The 21,748-nt window shown below is 34.0% G+C and overlaps 2 protein-coding genes across 4 annotated transcripts in view; both read right to left on the bottom strand.

The window, feature by feature from the left end:
• The window catches only part of LOC150084988 (uncharacterized), a 121,236-nt gene extending 103,126 nt beyond the window's left edge, over positions 1 to 18,110 (bottom strand). For 2 of the 3 annotated variants that reach the window (XM_090375687.1, XM_090375685.1), the window contains exons 1-2: positions 18,046 to 18,110; positions 11,451 to 11,620 (exon numbers count right to left, since the gene is read on the bottom strand). The gene's annotated coding sequence lies outside the window, so the exon portion shown is untranslated. Of the gene's footprint in view, positions 1 to 11,450; positions 11,621 to 17,864; positions 17,932 to 18,045 lie in introns of those variants that run through there. The other variant, XM_090375688.1, reaches the window with a different exon arrangement.
• On the bottom strand, positions 1,405 to 1,673 carry LOC150084989 (molybdopterin synthase sulfur carrier subunit-like). The gene has a single exon (XM_090376424.1). The coding sequence runs from the start codon at positions 1,671 to 1,673 to the stop codon at positions 1,410 to 1,412; it is 264 nt and encodes an 87-aa protein (XP_090232550.1). The 3' UTR covers positions 1,405 to 1,409.
• Positions 18,111 to 21,748: the final 3,638 nt, after the last annotated feature.

Raw genomic sequence — 21,748 nt, forward strand, 5'->3', positions numbered from 1 at the left:
ATATCTTCTATACACAGCTTGCAAACACCTTTGGGCTGCAATCTGCACCTGGATGTTTAAGCAGTTAGCCATTCTTTACCTGAAAAACAACAAAATGGCAATTAGTAAGTTTCACACTATTGGCAGTGCTGTTGTTATTTTTATCTCTTTTGTTTCAGGAATTATATTAAAATAAAATTAGAGAATTACTTATCAGGCACCCTATGTATATTAATAAATTTATCACTAAACTTGACCATGTCAATGTTTTATATAACTGTAATCCAGATTGAGATGTTATTTATTTCTCATAAATTAAAAAAAAAATGCTGGTTGATAACTATAGCATTGTCAATCAGTGAGCCAGCATCAGCTGGGCCCAAAAGGCAATGTAACACTTAGTTTGAATTAAAGAGAATGTTAAAAGGTAAACTATTTTAACGCATTGATCAGCATGAGACACAGCATCTATGATTCAGTTTTTCTGAGAACTAAGCTGTGTGACACATTTATGTCAGTTCACAGCAGCACTAATGCAGACAGCATATTCTTTAACATAAAATGAATCTAAATTGCCTGACAAACTCAAATATGATTTCGGTTAAAATTTTTTTTTATGAAGGTTAAATAGTAAAACTGAACATTAGAAAAATTAATATATACTTGTGTTTTATATGGATAATTACTTGGGTTTGAAAAATGATAAATAAATCACTGTGTCATATACTATTATGTCTACACTGCATAAAAGTTCTTTGGCACCTGGATGAAAAGTCTTTTTAAAATGATGTATTGCAAAGACATTATTATTATTAGCTATATGTTGCAAGGAAGCCTGACGCTTTTTCTGCACCAGCCAAAAAAAAAAAAAATTCTGTGCTACCCTGATATATATATATATATATATATATATATATACATATATATATATATAGAGAGAGAGAGAGAGAGAAAACACGAGTCTGAAGCAGAAGGGAATCACCAAGAAAAAGAAGAATGATGATATATCCAGCTCAGGACCCTCGGTGTGCATTTGTAAGATGCAGCTACCTTCTAATTACTACTTCTGCTATATTACAAATAGAGTGTAGTACAGAAATATATCATATCTTATGAAACCAATCATATAGCGTAGCAAGTGCATATGCTTTCTGAAACGCAAAATGTTCACATGGAAGTTCTTGGCCAGATTTCATTATAAAAACTAGTTATTAAAAATAAAGTTCTTTATATATGTTACTTGCTGACACAACATTAGATAAATAACATTGTAGTCAAAGTTAACTACTTCAACGGATTTTTTTTTTTTGAAAATGATCACCTACATCAGTATGAGCATAGTGGTATTAACATGCACTTCAACAGTCACATATATATGAAGAATCAAATTTCTTGCTAGATTACTGATATTATGTGGTTTGTTATTTCCATTAATGGGGTATTACTGCAACCTCATCACCATTCCTTATATGTAGTTTCTTCTTATCATCATTCATACATTCTGCATTAAGAGCTAGCATTATGTTATTTTGCAAACCTTGTAACTCTTGATAGGAATTTACTAATGTTTCTTTCAATAGCTTTGTGGTTATTGGTTTTGCAATTAGTGACATCTGAACTTCAGCTTTTCCAATAAGTTGTCTTGCTTTAGCAAAAAACAGCACTTTCACGATAACTGTATCTTCTTTGACCATTGTGCCCTATTAATAAAAAACAATTTTGTGTACAAATGCATAATATAATTAATAACATTATTTTTTTTAAAATTCCTATAAAGCTTCCATCTCTGAAGAAAATGTTTTCTGTGTGGACAGCAACAAAAATTTTAATGTAAAAATTTGTGTAAACTCGGTTGAGCCGAGTTTACAGGAACTTTTTTAGAAAAAAAATTATTTTCTAAAAAATTTAAATTTATTATTAACTATTTAGACAGTGTGTTAATACACTATATACCAACAGATTTTAAAATAATAAAGACTAATGCATTATAATTGGTAAATTCCACCCAAAAAATTTGATCTGACACTCAAGACCTCCTCATAATAAAGTAATCAGACAAAAAAAGACTTGCACAGTCTTCAAAATTTCACTTATATATGAAGTATTCACTTCATATATAAATGATTCTTGTGAAATTCGAAGGAAAAGCCACTTTTTTCTTCATAAAGGATGAGAGTTTATGATGGAATGCAGAATAAAGGATTTTCATCCCTATAAGAATAATTCAGTGACACAACCTTGAACAAATATCAGTAGGAGATTTAAAACAGTAATGCAACCAAGGAAAAGAGAAATAGAAATCATTCCAATTTTGCAACATTGTGATGCTAAACAATATTAGGCCAAGAATAACTAATGGTCAGAGGCTCCATCAGAAAAGAGACCAATGTGTTGTGATCTGAAGTAACCAAAGGACAACAAACATGAACTATGTACTTTGAAAAGATATATGTGGATAAAAAATTAAGTGTTAGATGTACGGTTAACTAGTGATGACTGTTCCTTGTAACTAGTGTTTTTTTAATTCATTTAATTTCTTTAATTCATAAATTGTAATTTATCTTCATATTTCAAAGAATTTCTTTAATTTCAAAATAGTGTAATGTTTTATATAATCATATTTTCAATCACCTTATTTTCTTTTTTTTTCTTTCTCTAGACTTGAAAACAATGTCAATAAGGATTGCAAAACATCATCAAAATTAGTTCTAAATGGTTGAGTCACTGGAATATTTTCTATTAACTTTTCTTTCCAACTTGATCACGTCTTGCCTTTAAAACTTACATGGAGTGCAGTGTAGTTTATCTCGTATTTAAATTAAAATTATAAAGTTCATTTCTTGTATCAAAAAGATCTTTGTAAATGCCCTTACATGCAAGCTATTTGCAGAAATATGTAACCTGCCCTTCCCACAAGGTGGGGGAACATGGTTATATGCAGCATTGTTTATGCAAAATATATTTAGTCTATTAAAAAATGTTGTTGTCAACTTGGATAGGGCAGATGCTGCAGTGAGAATAGCTGCAATGTCCAAAAAATAAACCTTCACTTCTTACCAATTCTTTCATCAGAAAAAATCGCCTTTCATTGAGACTCATTAATTATATAATCGAATTTGAAGTATTGGGATTTTCTTCAAGCAGTACAATTGAAGAGGTAGAGAAAGTTCAGTGAGAAATTTCAACCATCCCTGGATAAATAGGAGAGAAAATAAGAACAAATTTGATAATGTTTTAAAAAAAGAACTCAAAAAGAATTAAAAAAGAATTTCATGTGATTTTGTTAACGGAAATGAAGAAGGACATCCATTTCAAGTAGAGGCTTCGAGGGCTCAATATTTTTAAATTTAACTCAATCATTTCCACTGATATAGAGAGGTCATTCTCTGCATTTAATTTTAATTAAAAAATAATTGTGGATGATTTAATGGATTTACAGATTTACAATAGATCACACTGAAATATATATGTATTGCTGTTTACTGTAACAAAAGTTATTATTGTAACATGAGTGAGTTCTAAAATGATCCTTATTCTAAAACTTTTCATTAACAGTTTTATTACTTTCAAATGCTGAATACAAAATATTTTTTGTAATTCATATTAATTCTGATAAATGGTAATAAATATAAATAAATGTAAACAAAAAAGTGCAATTGCATAACAAATTGCCTGTTTTTCAGCACATACCATCCAATGTCTAGTTATAACAAATCTTAATTTCAGTGTTCAGATTCTGAACATTGGTATAGTACACTCCCAAAGAGGGATATGCAGTAAATATGATACAAATCCATCATGCAGTAAAGTGTTAATATTAGAAACAGTCATTATCTGCATTTCTTATGACATTTGGACTTTAAAAAGTATAATTTCTATTTATTTATAAATCACAACAAATATTCACATTTTTTTCTGCCTGCCTGAACATGTGCTTCGCAACTACGTAATAAAAACTATTAAACTCACTTAAAATCACTGGGAATAGCATAAACCTTGTCAGAGACATTTTCTATGTTCCTCCAACATTCTATACAAATAGCAGCCCTCCCCCATCCCCACAGACAAGTCAATAGGATTTAGATCTGGTGAGCAATGTAGCTAAGTAACAGGTCTGCTTTCCCTATACATTGTCAAGAATACACAGCATCTCAATTCTTTAAGCATCACTAAATTGAGTTGGAGTCTGATGAAACACAAACCAAGTGCACTACATAATTGCATTTTTAATAAATAAAAATAAATGTATTCACACAGTTGTACTGTTAGACAGAGTTGGAACATTTTATGTCCATAGTAAAAATTAATATAATGTCACCAAATTAAAATGCCATAATTATAGTGGAGCTTAAAAAACATTGACTTCCTAAGGTGAAAGAGCCTTGCACTTTGGGTAGTCAAGTAAGAAGAAACAATGACATGGTTACTTGTTACTCACGTCACATATGATGGAGAAGCTTTGCTGGAATCACACACCTCATACGAAAGATCAAATCTCCTCCACCCATATATGCATGTTGTAGATTTTAAGGATTCTGCATTTTGAATATGGCACCTTACAAACAGGTGAAAAACCCTTCTATTCATATGCCCAAAGGCAAAACCGAAGGCATTGAGATAGCCAGTCTTCTTGTAATTACCTGCACCTATTGCACATTATAGGAGTACAGTGCAGATTTTTAGGGTGTTCTCAATACAACCGAACTATGGAAGGAGGCAAATCCAAAAGCACAGTTTGTGCTACTCGATTTGTTCCCAATGTTTTGTGTTTAGGAATTCAACAATGAGGATATTTCTCTACATTACTGTTGAATTTCTTTTCTCATCCCACCCAGAATCAAATGCATATTTACCATTTTAGCAAATTTGTAATTAACATGATACCAATAACACATTTCCACTTCACAAGGAAAAACGTATCATTTGGAAAATACAATTATTCATCTTTTATCACTATTATTAATTTGGTCAGCAATTGCTTATTATCACATTATTTATTGGAACTGTTATTACTCAGTGCTATTTATAATACTTATAATTTAAAAGGTAAACAAAATTAAATTAAATGTTAGCTATAAATGTTTCTCAACCTTTAACAAAGCATGGAGCACCACAAATTATTCCTAATATAGGTGGAGCACCAGAACAAGTATGTACATATATATTACATTGGCACAGAAATGGTCCAGAATATGAACCATTCTGATCTCAGAATATATGATCTCACTCATATTTACAAAAAAAACAAACAAAACTCATCCTACTGTACTGCACAACATATTCTGACAAAAGTGGTGTGTAGTAGAAATTTTCGATACAGCTCTCAGGGTTAGGTTCCATAAAAGCTATGAATTCTCAATACTTACTTTTATCAATACACAATGCGATTATTATTATTATTAATATTAGTCATATGGTGTAAGGAAGCCTGAGGCTTTTGCTTCACCAGGAAAGAGAGAGAGAGAGAGAGAGAGAGAGAGAGAGAGAGAGAGAGAGAGAGAGAGAGAGAGAGAGAGAGAGAGAGAGAGAGAGAGAGAGAGAGCGAGCGAGAAGTAGATCACCAAGAAGAGAAGAATGATGATATCTGGCTTGGGGACCCCTGAGTGTGCCAAATCCATACTCACCAGAGGCGAGTCCCCAGGGACTTCACAGGGAGTTATTATTAAAATAAAAAATTTACTGAAAAACTTAATTGAAAAAAAATTATTAAAAAATTATTGAAAACAAAAAAATAAAATAAAATACACAATACAGCCACTCCCCAACTTATGTAAGGGTTGCGTTCCGCAGAACTCTATGCAAGTCAGAATTTCCCTAAATGCTGCTTATGCAGCACTCACAACTATGTGTGCTGAATTTGATTGAAGCAAAAAAGAAATGTTCAACAAACATGTAAATAGAATTATTTATTCAATTCTTTTATCTCATGCGCAGGAAAAATTACAAAAATAGATAGGAGACGGGCATAACGTCAGCAAGTTTTACCTTTCGAGCATCGTTGCCAGAATCAACTCTTTGCTGTTAAGCTGATAAGCATGCAGCTACAAAAGTTGAGGGCTGTGGAGATTTATAAGGGTTTTTTTCCCCAATTCATCACAAAATTTCTCTGCAGCTGCAGAATCGGCACTGGCGACTTGACCACATACTTTAATGTTTTGGAAACCAGCGCAATGCTTGAACCTATTAAACCACTCGTTGCTTACCACAAACTTGGCGTGGGTTCACCATACTTATCTTTAATATCTTCATAAATACTTCTTACTTTTACTTGAATGGCCATTAGATTCAGGGGCACTCGCTTCTGAATCTGATATTCCATCCATATTATTAATAGCTTTTCCATTTTCGATATAGCACCTGAATGCTGTTTTGTGATCACTGTTGATCTTAAATGCGTTGATCCTTTAACATGTTCTTTTATATGCACATTGTCCCTTAAAATAGTATTCACTGTTGAAGCAGCAAGACCCAATTCCGTGCAATAAATCAACTTCAACTTTCAACTTTGTCCTTCTTCGTAATTCTTAATTAATCATCTTCATTTCTAAATCAATTTTGTTTTGTTTCCTAATACTGCCAGTACTTGCACCTTCCATTGGTCCCTTTTCCTGCACCATTATAATAAGTAAATAGGAATCAAGAGAAGATTCTGAAAATTTAATTATATATGTTTTTTATACAATCAAAGATTTCAGTGAAAGGGAATTCATTTCACCATAATACCGTAACATAAAAGTCCACAGAATTACAGTTATCGGTATTATCGCAAATGCAATAAGATCGACTTTACTACCTGTGTATAATAGATTGTGCTAACAGAAAAGCCCAATAAACCGTAAAGTGCTAATTGTTTTTATTAATTATGGTAGTGATCTCCAGGAATGTGTTTTAGAAAATATCACAAAGGCATTCAAAATTAATTCTTATAATGGAATGTATGATAACAACGATGAAACTGTAGTGCAATTTCCATTATAAAAATGACCTTTCAGAGAGATAAATAACTTAGTTATATAGCAAAAAGTTCAGCTTCCAAGGTCTTGGAACGAATTACAAAAAAAAACAATGTGTTAGTGGGTTCAAAATACATTTCCACAATACCTCCATTTATTCCTACGGGGTCCAAAATACATTTACACGATTTTTTTAAGTTTGCACCGGCCAGCAAAAACTTACATAAAGTCGAATTTCCATAAGTCAAGTATTACTTAAGCAAGGGAGTGCCTGTAGTTCCATTTTATATGGCTAATTTTTCAACTGGAGGAAAAGAGAGAAATATTTTTGTATTGGGTGAGCACCTTTTAAAGAATAAATGTAAAGTAGGTCGCCTAGCTTGCTTTCTTTTTCTCTTCTCTCTTCTAAAATAAATCTGTTTCATCTCATCGGTCATCTGACTGTCTTTTGAACTTGCAGCTTTTTTTGATGTTCGAATCCATGTCAGAAACCATTTTCACCAAAATTTCCTTTTACATTATTCAATTATATGGATTATATTTATTTCAATCATATATAATCAACATTCAGTCACATAACTATAAACTGAAATGACACTAGTGAGAAAGAATGCAACTTGGTGGCATGTGGGTTTCACATGCATAATTTTTTTTCTTATGTGTAATGGCAGACAGGATTGCAAATAAACATGCATGCAACTCAAAATGCACATTGTAAGATGGCATGTTATAGCAGGATAAGCTGAACTTGTAAATAAAATATGTAAAAATTTATTCTTTAGCACAAAATCACAAGTGATGAGTACTTGTGGAGCACTGGTTGAGAAACACTGATTTATAAAATCAGTGTTTCTCAACTAAAAAATAAAATTTTTATAATTTTAAAAAATTATAAAATTTTGTCTAAACAGCCTGTGAACAAAACTTCAGGCTACTATAACTAAATAGTAAAAGGTGCAAGGAGTTTATACCATACAAATTTTCTTACTTGTTCTCAATGAAAGAATAAACTAGTTAGTTGGAAGTTCCTTGGTATATTGACTACCCTGGTAACAGTGTGCTAAATTTGCATTAGTATTGGCAAGCTTGTGGTCACACTCGTCTCTTTTTCTTTTGGCTCCTACGAGCTCAGGGTACCAGGCCATCAGTGACATATCCAATGGTGCAGGTAATCTTAGCTTGTAGGAGCCAAAAGGAAAAGATATAAAAGTTTGAATCGATAAAGAAACATTACTTTAGGGTTTGTGATGATATACTAGTCCCACATGTGGTCATGTACAACTAGAATCAACTGTATTGTCTCTTTAAGTGTGTGTTCATGGGTTAATCTGCACGTTACAGGCTGAAAAACATGGAATAACTCATAGGAGAGGCTGTCAAAATTGTCAAGTCACTATAAAAGAACATTACACAGTAATTATCTTTACAAATGTTCTATAACATATTGATACTATCCTTAACAACCACAACTCTCTCTCTCCCAAAATATTTGGCAAATTGTTTTCTCCCTAGGGCTTCATTCCATAAGAAAAATAATTACTCTTAACCACTGTCACACCATTGGTTAATATGGCAATACCAGGTGTCAGGACAATGTGATACATGCATGTAACAGTAAGGAAGCATAAAATTATACTGTACATTTATTTAAATATACAGTAAAAATTATACTGTACTTGTTTATTTATTGGAATGCAAATACAAATTACATCATTTCCATGATGTAACATGTATTTGTGTTCCAATAACTAAATAAGTGAAAAATATAAATCCCAATGTAATTCAAAAAAAGTAAAATTTTTCACACCCTTGCCATGAAGTACTGGGTTGAATTATAACAAAAGATGCTATGGCTATATAAAATCTTTTAACATTTTAGTAATTTTTTTTATATTTTTAAACTAGTTAAAAAATATAAATAAGAGGTTTACCTCAATTTCTAATAAAGCACTTCAATATCAACACTCTCTGTTATACAAATTAGATATGATGGATTTAGTAAAATTACTTAAATATATTTTTACACTAAGGAGAATCGATAACCCAACATAAACAACAAAACTGTTTAAAAGCTCCAAACCTGACACATAGGAATACAGTAAATAACCAACTACTACTAACGAGTGAAAAAAGATTTCACCATTAAAATCGATAAAAACAAATATGAATATTATGCTAGTACCATTACTATCCTGAAGCGGACGAAGATTTTCAACAGAAGGTCATGTTCACAGATTAATACGAAGTGTATGCTGGACGGAATTAGTTGGATGAGAGATTATTTACTTTCCTGGCACGTGTGTGAATGACCAGAAATCTGAAATGAAAAAGGGGCAAAGAACATTAACCGAGTTTTGGTGTAATTTTATTTTGAGAGTTTCTACTATTAGTAGTCTTGTATAATTATGTTGAATATTAAGAATCTTTGCTTCATTAAACAAGAAAGTATATCCTTCATTAACTGCATAGAATGTAAATTCTGAGGCAGAAGAACAAGAAGCAAGGACTGATGTAGTATGTTGCTTAACTCTTATTTCTAATGTGCATTGTGTTGAACCTTGATACGAAGAATTACAGTTTTTACAGGATATATTATAAACCAAATCATTAGTTTGGAATGCAAAGGAAGATTGAATAGGGTGATTGTTTAAAACTGGATGTAATTTTCTCGTTGGTTTTGAAACTAATTTAAATTCTGTATTTTTGAAAAGTTTGTTCAGCTGAATATACCATTGCTCTAGGTATGGAAGGGAAATAAAAATTTTTTTTATTATTAAATTTCTATTGTTTGTAGGTGTAGGATTATGTAAACAGTTTTTTTCTTTTCTTTTATATGAATTCTTATTGATAAAGGTTAACCACAGTTTTAGAATCTGTTTATACAGGGTGTCTCAAAAATATTGGTACAAACGTTTAGGGGAGGTAGGAAACATCTAAAGGAATGTGAATCGCATAGGAACCCATAACCGGAAACGTCACCATAAGCCGGTAGACGGCGGTGTTCATCAGTTCGCGAGAGGGAAAATTTCTGGTTTACTTATTGAAGCAGTAGTCACCGCACGAAGAGCATGCATCGATATATGTACTGTAAGCTGGCAGACATGCACCTAATGTATGGATTAGCAGAGGGCAATGGACAAGCCGCTCAATGAATTTATGGAGAATGCTTCCCAGACAGACATGTATCGGACCACCATTTGTTTGTGCATGTGCATCAAAATTTGTGTGATTATGGGTCATTTAGAGGTAACAGGAGTAGTGGGGCAGACCACGTTCAACGCAAACTCCTGCCATGGAAGAAAGTGTGTTGAATGCCATCCAGAATAATCCTACTACCAGCACACGTGCCGTTGCCTCTGCCTTAGGAGTGTCTCATTGCAGTGTACAGCATGTCTGGCACGACGATTCCTTACACCCCTTTCATCTCCAAAGGGTTCAGTTACTGCTCACCCAAGATCATCCTGTATGTGTGGCTTCTGCGCAGTGGTTTCTCCAAGAAAATGTTAAAGACTTGAATTTTCCAGCCTATGTTTTGTTCACGGATGAGGCTTATTTCACTCGGGAAGGCTTATTCAATCAGCACAATGCTCATGTATGGGCTCATGACAACCCACACAGTGTGCGCCCCCATGCAGCACAACATCGCTTTACAATAAATGTGTGGGCAGGTATGGTCGGTGACTGCTTAGTCGGCCCATACCTGTTACCATCCCACATGAACTCCGCTAAATATCGGATCTTTCTTGAACAAGTTCTACCAGGGTTACTTGACGATGTTCCAGCAAATGTGAGATGCAACATTTGGTTTCAACATGAAAGGGCGCCTGCCCATTATGGAAGGTGTGTTCGTGACCATTTGAACAGGCGTTTTGGGCGTCGATGGATTGGCCGTGGTGGACCCATTGCCTGGCCCCCACGCTCACCTGATTTATCGAGCCTTGATTTCTTTCTGTGTGGGGGCCCTCAAATCTATCGTGTATGAATCACCTGTGGAGACGGAAAAGGATCTCGTCAACGGTGCTGCTACTGTCAAAGAAACTCCAGGTGTGTTCGACCGTGTCCGCCAATCTATGCTGCGTCAGTGTCACGCATGCATCGCGTCTCGTGGTGGAACCTTCGAGCATCTGTTGTAACATCGTGAAAGGCATCCATCTCATACTCCATTGTTCATATTATGTCAAATAAATGTTTGCCACTAATTACTGTCTTGTGTAATTTCTGCTTCTTGTGCCTCTGCTACTACTTTCCCGTGACGTTTCCGGTTATGGGTTCCTATGCGATTCACATTCCTTTTAGATGTTACCTACCTCCCCTAAACATTTGTACCAATATTTTTGAGACACCCTGTATTTGTATTTCTGTGTTTAATGCAGAAATACAAATATTACAATATAAAAATACAAATTATTGAGGTAAACCTTTTATTTATTTTTTAACTAATTAATTATAGCATAAAACATATTGTACTTATATTTATTAATATTTTTAAATTGAAATTGCATATTTTAAATTCAATACCTTATTTTTCATTCTTCGTTTCATAACTTACAAAACCTCAAGCTTTCTTTTCACAATTACTGGTGCCTTTTCCCTCCAACAATTTCTTCTTCCTTGGAATATCTAGTTGTACTGGACTCAGTAGTTCCAAATCATCAGAAAGAATCTGCTGCTTAATATTTTCTCATCAGCTATGGGGAGGGGTGGAGAGAGAAAAAATGAATTCAATTTACAGATCCAATCTACAATAACTCCATGATAATTATTATATATGAATGTGTTTAAGGTTGATTTGGACTTTCTCTTTTTTTTTTTTTAGGAGGCCAACATGTTTCCATGACAGCCCTCATCTTTCTGCACTGCTGACATCAGTGCTTTTCCACGAAAAGTAGGAAATAAATATATCAGTATGTCAAAATACCTCGAAGAAGGTGACATATGATTACCGTTTCTTGTAAAAGATAAAATCCATATCAAACATAGAATCATCCTGGTCAATTCTTTACCTTACTTTAAATAGTTGGAGCAGAACAATACAGGGGATTACTTGAAGTACATAAGTACCCTGTCTAAAGTTTGATATATAAACTGATGAAGAAATTCTTGATGTGAAAATACATCAGGACCTTCTGATCTTAATGTTTGTTCAGATTGTGTCAGTGAAATTATTCTTGTAAAGATGAAATCTCTATTCCTCATTCCATCCTAAACGCTCATCCTTTATCTAATGCTTGGTTTTCTTATAAATGCTAAGGCTCTCCAAGATAAGAATACAACATATCACAATTGGCTTGTATCTCAATCTCCAACTTCATTTTCTGCTGACACTAAAGCTTGAAACAGTTGTAAAAAAAAAAAGTTATTAATCAATCCAAACTTGATTTTGAAAGGCTAAGAATAGGAAATTTGCTTCCTGGAACTTCCAAATTTTTGCTAAGAGTGATGTTATATATACAAGAGCAAAAGAATCTTATTTTTTTGCCTGTTCTCTTATGCCAATATATTGCTAGCATATTATCCCTGATATATTAGCATTAATACTGGAAAATGATGCAAGGAAGCAAGTTTATAATAATAATAATTTGTCCAGAGCTTCCTTAAATTTGTTCAAACTACCCACTTCCACATAAGATAGAAGTTTGTTTCAATGCTCAATTATTCTCTGCCTTAAAGAAAATTTCTATACACTTATCATGCCTCTTTTATAAGGTTTTAATAACCTTTTCAATTAAATTTATGCCCCCTTGAGTGTGTTATCTGAGCAAGAGTTGGGGTGCCATTGGTTTTTAATTTAATCAATTCATTCAAGGACTTAAACACTTCAATCATGTCTCCATGTATGTGCTAAGTTGCAACTGCAGAACTGAAATCTTTCTTTGTAAAGGTACCCTTTTGTGTTCTCTGACTAACCTTGTTGCTCTTCTCTGTACCTCTTCCAACAGATCCATATCCTTTCTAAAATAAGGCTTCCAGACTTGTATGAACTACTCAAGATGTGGCAAAACATCACAGAGACAAACATCACATTACTATTAACTCCAGATCTTTTTTTTCTCCACTACCTTGAGTATGACACCACCCAATTGGTAGGTTATTCTAGGATTACTGCTACCCATATGCAGTATTTCAATCAATGTTAAACTCCAATTGCCAATTCTCAGTACATCTGTTTAATTTTTCTAGGTCTTTCTGCAGAAGCATATCCTGACTCTGACAACCTTTGCTTGATTTGATTTGGTGTTTAATGGTGCATTGGCAACTTAGCCCATAATGCACCAAGTAAAAATAAAATACTAAATATTTTTGGTAGCCTATAATATTGGCTACCACATCAGGAAAGTAAATATTATATACAAAGGTATAAAGTTAAATAAAAATATATAAATTATAAAATTAAATCTTTGTATATAAATTAAACGTGAAACAGATAAAATAGTATCACATACCTTGCACATAGGTGGGTCATCCACCCTCAGCAGAGTCAAGCAAGAACTTCCTCTCTTCGCACCCTGCATAGACTGGACTGCACTGCATGATTACAGGCCTAATGTGATGTAGTTTATTTGCAGTCTGCTGTCCGTGCCATGGATCTTGCCATTGGGAACATAATTTAGAGCGTATTATTTGCCTGTAGTCTGTATAGGGGACTGACAGGCAATGATTATACAGGGAAATGGCTGATTTGGCAGCAGTTGTATCATCTGCAAACTTAGACATCAAACTTACAGTTTTAAGTACACTTCTAATATACCCATCTTCAAATGCTTCGTCATGCATGAATGTAGATGCAGAATATTTATTCAGTTTGTCAGCAAGATGAACAAGTTCATTAATAGTTATGCCATCCACATCTCATAGTTTAATGCTGTTCATCCCCTTACCTTCTGGTGATAACATAAGCAAAGGAGTCTGCTACTTTTCTTTGCACTGTTAGCCAAAGATATCTCATAACCTGCTTTAGCTTGCCTAACCCACTTAGTGATTTGACTGCAGATTAGTTTTAACTTATTGTAGGCATCTATATCACCTGATAATTTAAAATCATTTCATCCATTCTTCTTCTCTTCCACTAGTCTCACCAGTTCATTTGATAGTCTCACCAGTTCATTTAGGTCTAAACCTTGAACAATATCTCTTATTTGGTATAAAAATCGTAGTGGCCTCTGCGATTATTTCCTTGAATGCTTTCCATTTAGGATTTGCAACTACTTATAACTGCAAGTAGTTGCAATTCTACATTACAAGTAGTTACTCATAATAATTATGAGTAACTACTTGTAATAATGCACAGGTCCATAAAATTTTAATAAATTTATTGAGCAATAATAATAAGAGAAAAGAAAGGGAAAAAAATCATGCATGAATAATCCTCTTATCCTTCATTACTGGGAAAGAACCATGAAACTCAGACTGTTAGAATATTAACCTGGAAGAGCGTGTCCATGTGAGAGTGTGTACAGCTGGATATCATCATTCTTCTCTTTCTTGATGATTCCCTTTTACTTTTCTCTCTCTCTCTCTCTCTCTCTCTCTCTCTCTCTCTCTCTCTCTTAGGGTAACTGGGGAATTTTTTTTTTTGGCTGGTGCAGCATAAGCCTCAGACTTCCTTGCACCATATAGCTAATAATAATAATAATTTGTTCATTATACAGACAAAATGTGCTAATAATATGCACTAAATAAAATGCACTAATAGTCCATAAATAACAAAATACACTAATAATCCATAAATTTTTAATAACGAAAATTAAAATGAAATGTGAGGTAAAATATGTATTAGAATAACAAATGTATATATTTACATTACACCACATTTAAATAAAAAAAAAATAAAAAATAAAAAAAAAAACAGACCTCAACACATTTTGGAAATAACAGAATGCACGCACCAAACCAGACTGTTTGTTTGTGTTGGACCCAGTGACGTAACTGCCCCAGTCTGATATTTACCATCATTTAAAATATTTTAAGCAAATTCATAAGTATAGTGTCATTGATAAGGTTCACATCATAGAAGTGTGCCTGGATTTTCCACATCTTCACTTACCAACAGGCTGGTAAGCATGTCAGAAATCAGTAGATTGTCATCTGTACTACCCTCAAGGGTAGACAAGTGCTCTGCATACCAACAAGCTTCAGTCAGAGTATTCACTGCTATTGTAAAATACAACAAAACTGTGAAGAAGCTCTTCTACGTCACCCAACTGGCAAGTTCAATAAAATACAGTTATTACAATATTTGGTGTTTTTTTATTGAAATAGTACAGCACTTTTTCAAAACATTCTAGCAACTTTGACAAATATATATACAAGTATATTTCTTTTGAGCTTAATAGATAGAACTTGGTCCCATATAAGCTGTTAAATCTAGTTTTTTTTTTTTTTTTTGGAAGGCTATCATTAAAGTACAAAGATTACCAAGACTATAATATTTGTAGCTAGCTTTTCAATGGCACGAACTTCCTGAAAAATTTAATACCAAAATTTACAGAATAGAAATAAAATATCAAGAATTGTCTGTCCACTAGGGCCATATCCCATCTGGAATCAGGGGGCCTCAGTGAAAAATAAACCCAAAAGGCTTAGAATTGCAATAACCATAAATTCTGCAATAAGTATGGGATGGGTGACTTTGTTTCTATGCTTAAGACAACCTTGACTGCTGGAAGGAGTCTTCTGAACATGCTGTTAGGTATTCCAAATTAGCAGATTTAATGCAGTCTGCAATGAACAGTCAAACAATTTGTTGGAGAAAAAAATGCAAAAAAATAAAAATTAAATTTTAGGCATTTCTTTAATTTCAATATTTCATATCCAAATTGTTGAATAAATGGATAGGTTAAGCTAGTTGTAGAATAAATGTTAGTATTTTTTCAAAAGTTATTAATATGTGCAAGGAAATCCACATGAGAAAAATATCTTTTTGTAAACACAACTTCAATGCATTATAAATAGTTAATCAGCATGGAAGGCTATCTCAAGTAAGCCAGTGCTAATGCAGAAGCAACTACATTCAGTCAACAACTCTCCGAGCCATTGAAATAAACAGTAATTAGAGTTACCACTTCTCTAGGTTCTGGGTTTAAAAAAATTTCCAGGTTTCAACTATAAAAAAGGAGAACTAATTGTGAAATATTCAAATTTGGTTTAAGCTTTATTTATTTAATCAGTTTAAGCTTTAAAGGACAAATGTAGCTAGATACAGGTATATAAATGACGTATTGTTGGGCTAGTAAAAGTAAGCGTATTAGCAAGAGACATAAGTGGCCATTTCATTATCAAAATTTAAGGTTTAGAGCAGATTTATTTAGAACTTTGTCTGTCTCTAAATTAATAGGATAATTTATATGGCACGATCAGTGAGTTACTTCAGAACACAGCACTTGCCTCAACTAATAAGAAAGGAAAAGAAGGAAAATTTAAGTTAGGGAAATCCCTTTTTCGTTAACTTAAATAAGTTAGGGTTTTTTTTTTTTTTTTTTTTTTTTTAAGTTACAATATTATTAAGACCATTATAGTTTGAGACAGCATTTTCTTGTTCCCATTGAAGCGCCTAGAAGTTCTAATGTACTACAATCCAAAACCTGCTGTTCAGTGACTGAAATAGTAGTAGTAGAGGCATATGATGCGAGAAAAAAAAGCTTATGCAGCATCAGCCAAAAAAATAATTTCACATATCCATTCCCTCTAAACGTTTGTCTAAATGGTCTACAAATACTGCACTTGAGTGTTTAACACTAAATAAGCTTGTAGTATTTAATTCCAGTAAATATGCATTATTGGTTCTGCTGTAGTAATGGTCAACTAGCAGCTGAATATACTACTACTGTGAATTTTCACTGGCTCATTGAGTGGTTAACTGGGCAGTTAAATGTTTTACTATCCTCTGTTTTCACTGGCCTGTCAAGTTGTTTATTTTGTATCTTTTATATTTTATTTGCAGACAGAAGTTTTATTTAAAAAAAAAAAAGCAAACGTCACAAAAAACACTGTGTGCAATGTGAAATCTAAATATTCCTGCATCACTGACAATGGGATTTGAACAGCCCAGTAGAAGATAAACAATTTTCTTCAAAAGAATTTTTGTCCCCTTGAAAATAATCATCCATCCTTTAAAATGGAATGTACACTGCACTGTGAGCACTGCTAAATAAATCCGGAAAGATAAAACAAACTAGGAGGACCAAGGAAATAGGGGCTCACATCTGGTGAGTATGGGCTTGGCACACCCAGGGTTCTGAGTTGGATATCATCATTCTTCTCTCTCTCTCTCTCTCTCTCACAGGGTAACTCGGGAATTTTTTTTGGCTGGTGCAGCATAAGCATCAAGCTTCCTTGCACCGTATGGTTAATAATAATGGTAGTAAACTTCCAAATGCCCAGTTGACCACTGGAAGAGGCAAGGAAAACGCAAAATATCAACAAGTCCAACTGCCGGTAGCAGAAATGATACATGTTTGCCATTAACTCCTTACATCTTCATCAAAGATATGAGTTCGTTTATTACATAGTTCCCTTACCATTTAATTGTAATATACAGTATCTCCACAATGTAAAGCTGGTATATGAAGAATACTAAGCAATTGTAACAGAAATTACATAAACTTAAGCATCCTAGCATTTAACGATGTCCAATGGTTGTATATTCGGCAATGATTTAAAAAAAAAAAAATGCAAATATATCTCCCTTGAAATAAAATAAATGTAAAATCCAGTAATGCACCCAGGATTTTTTTTTTTTTTTTTTTTGGGAGGGGAATAGAAATTGGGCATGACAGCGGCTGCTTTGACCAAGCAAAAATTAATCGGTTTTTTTCTTTCTTTTTTTTTTTTTTTTTTTTTTTGTGTGTTTTCGGTTTCCACTAAATCTTTGGTTGGAGAGGGGTTAAAAGGAAAAAAAAAAAAAAAAAAAAGAAAGAAACAGCAATCACCCACCTGGGTACACTTCTGGTAAAATCTGATAATTTCCCTAGCAGTATGACATTTTATTTTGGCGGCGATAATTCTTGCCAATTACTAAAGCATGATGATTAATATATTGTAAGAATTACGTTTGATTAAAATTCTATTTCACATTGCATAAAATATGCACATTTTTAAGAAAAACAAAGCTTACTGTTGTACAAGAGTAAAAATAACAAGAGCGTTAAGAGATTTGACAGTTCTTTAGTACGAACGCTGTACAGTTCACAGATATTACTACTCTTTGGTACAGTTAAAGCGCATGTGTAAATCTACCGTATTGCGTGGTACACTGAAAAAGTTAAAGCTTTCACCACAGATACTATTTCACTACTATTCTGTGTATAGTTATATTAGCATTAGCATAATGCTAATATTACTACTCTTTGGTACAGTTAAAGCACAAGTGCGCATGTGTAAATCTACCGTATTGCGTGGTACACTGAAAAAGTTAAAGCTTTCACCACAGATACTATTTCACTACTATTCTGTGTATCTTACTTCTGTCCAGGGCCGGATTTGCATATAAGCTAAACAAGGTACAGTTTAGGGCCTCACCTCACATTACAAGGGGCCCCGCTCCATATCAAAAATCTTTTTTTAATATTGCCACAGGTGAACAGTAAGAGAAAAGGGCCTCATACAAGTTATAGCTTAGGACTACAAGTTTAAATCCAGCCCTGCTTCTGCCTTACTACAGTATCTCACTTAGTATCTTACTACTATGTGGTTTTGACAGTGGTGAAAAACTGTGCTGCATACGGATCTATATACAACTCGTGCAAATGTTCCTTGCCAACAAGGAATATAATAACCTTTCACAGGTAAATTCTGCAAAATCTGTTTTTTTTTTTTTTTTTTTTTTTTTAGTTAAAATTACCAATGCACGCTAATATATCTTTACGTCAATCAGGGGTTCACGTCTGGTGAGTATGGGCTTGGCACACCTAGGGTCCTGAGCTGGATATCTTCAATCTTCTCTTTATTGGTGATGTGATTCCTTTCTACTTGAGTCTCTCTCTCAGGGTAACTCAAATTTTTTTTGGCTGGTGCAGCATAATCCTCAGGTTTCCTTGCACCATATGGCTAATAATTATAATAAAGTTAAATTCCTAAATACGTTTTTAATATATTAAAAAATCGTGGAAGTTATTGAGCCTTGTAGCTCTAAATTTTTTACTTCCTAAATACTGTATAGACAATTTTATCCAAGCTGAGCAGGTCTGGTTACAACGTATAAAACAGGAATTCCCTGAAACATTAATGAATACAACTCATCAGTGAAACTTGTGAAAGCAAGAGGAAAAAAAAAGGGGGGGGGGGCTGAATTGCAGATTAGGGGTACACCTTGTTATTGCGTGGTGGGCATGGCCAAATAAAAGGTTATGTTAGTTTATGCCAGTAATTCGGGACCGATTTAAGCAAAAGAAGCCACTTTCTCTGGAGGTGTATCCATAATCTGGAGTTCTGCCAAAAAGCCATAACAAGCAAGAGGGAGTTGACTCAAAAGAAAAAAAAAAAAAAAAGCTTGGTTTTTCTAAAATATAAAGTTAGCACCACATGATACATATGAAATGTTATATGCAATCAGTGGTGTTCCCAAGAGGGAGTATAGGCTTTAGCCCCTTCTCCCATGATTAAAATAATGTCTATACATGACGAATCCGGTTCGGGTCTAGCTGGGAACATTTAGATGTCTAGGGCGAAAATGTTGCTCATTTTTTGTTGGTTGAAGATTAATGACAGAAACTTTCTAAATATGGACCCAGTTTTACTCAACTTGTTTTTGAATCGACATTTTGCAGTTTTCACGTAGTAATTAACCAAAAGAAAGACATGCAGCATAACAAGTTTTCCAATTTGTTTTCTCAGATGCGCGGAACATCATAGGTGGCGTTTCGATTTTTTGATTACAGTTTGAAGATTGCCGTTATTAGGTCGTCTACTTCCTAGAAGTAAAGAACAAATAAAATGCAATGTTTTTTTTTTTTTTTTTTTTTTTTAAGTAATATCCATATTGTTCTAGTTCAACTAGAAACCCACTAATTATGTTCTTTAACTTTCTAAACAAAGCATAATCTCAGCTTTGAGAAGACTATTTTAGGACTTTCCCAGAATAATTTGCTGAAAAGAAGCTATCGGAAAAATATCGAGACTCTCGAGAGTGTTGTTCCTTACCAAATAACCCATGTAATTAAACTGCCGCGTATGGTTTGGAATCGCGTTTCATTTCCTTAATTTTAGAATATTACAGAAAAGTATATAATACTTTTGAATATGGTAGAACATTGTAGAAGATTCCTGGATGGTAGAAGACTGTAGATGATTCTAGAAAGTGGGTGTATTTTCGATATTGTAGAAGACTATAGTTAATTCTAGAAAGTGGGTGTATAGTTAATTCTAGAAAGTCTACAGTCTTCTACAATATTTTCAATATTGTAGAAGACTGTAGATAATTCTAGAGTGTTTTGCAGTAATATAAATTGAGGAGTAAGAGCTATACTGGATACTATGAGGCAGTCACAAAGAACTGGATGCAGGGAATAACTGTGATATTATATATTCGGATCTTAGAAAGGCTTTTGATACTGTTGCACTTGGAAGACTGCTGCACAAATTGGAGCAGTGTGGCACTGGAGGCAAATTGCTGCTATGGATAAAGGGATGGTTGAGGGGGAAAAGACAGAGTGGAAATCAATGGACACTGCTCATCGTGGACTAATGTTATTAGTGGAGTCCCTCAGGGTTCAGTGTTGGATCCATTGTTGTTTTCTGTATTTATAAATTAGCATTAGCATTAGCATTAGTAGAGGCATTTGATGCAAGAAAGCAAGCTTATGCAGCATCAGCCAAAAAAAAAAAAAAAAAAAAACCCACTTCCACTTCACCCCTCTGTTCGTTCAAAATACCTGTCCAGCTGAGCCTTAAACTTATTTAGGCTATCAACCTCCACCACAAGGGATGGAAGTCTGTTCCACCAACCAACCACCCGCTGGCTAAAGGCAAATTTCCGCACGTCTATCCTACATCTGTCTTTCCTCAATTTGAATTTATGCCCTCTCAGGTGATTTTTCTGAGCTAGAGGAAGAATCCCATCAGCATTGAGCATGCTTAAACCATTCAAGGCTTTATACACCTCTATCAGATCACCTCGCTGGTGCCTAGTCTCCAGACACTGTAATTTGCGAAACTTAAGCCTTTCTTCGTAAGAGCACCCCTTTGTTCCATTCACTAATCTTGTTGCCCTTCTCTGTACTCGTTCCAGCAGCTCTACATCCTTCTTGAAATGAGGCCTCCAGACCTGTATACAGTACTCTAGGTGTGGCCTGACCATCGCCTTATACAATGGAATAATCACCTCCTTATCCCTGCTGGAAAAATTCCTGTATATCATTGACAATACTCCATGAGCTACTCTTGCAGCCCTTCTGCACTGCTCAGAGAACTTCATATCTGCCTGCACAACCACCCCCAAGTCCCTTTCATATATGATATCGATTATGGTATATCAAGCTTAATGTCCAAGTTTGCAGACGATACAAAGGTTGGCAGGGTTGTTAAGGACACTACTTACAGTATGGTGCTGCAACAGGATCTGGAAAGGTTGAGCAGATGGGCTGAGAGGTGGCAAATTAAGTTTAACATTGACAAATGTAAAGTACTACATATGGGAAACAGTAACCCCAGAGCAACGTATCAACTCTGTGGTACTACGCTGACAGTGGTAGACAATGAAAAGGACCTGGGGATATTTGTGCAGGCAGATATGAAGTTTTCTGAGCAGTGCAGACGGGCTACAAGAGTAGCTCATGGTGTCTTGTTAATGATATATAGGAATTTTTCTAGCAGGGATAAGG

This window comes from Mastigoproctus giganteus, chromosome 6, assembly GCF_048544385.1.
Source record: "Mastigoproctus giganteus isolate SK-2022 chromosome 6, ASM4854438v1, whole genome shotgun sequence".
NCBI classification, from domain to species: Eukaryota; Metazoa; Arthropoda; class Arachnida; order Uropygi; family Thelyphonidae; genus Mastigoproctus; species Mastigoproctus giganteus.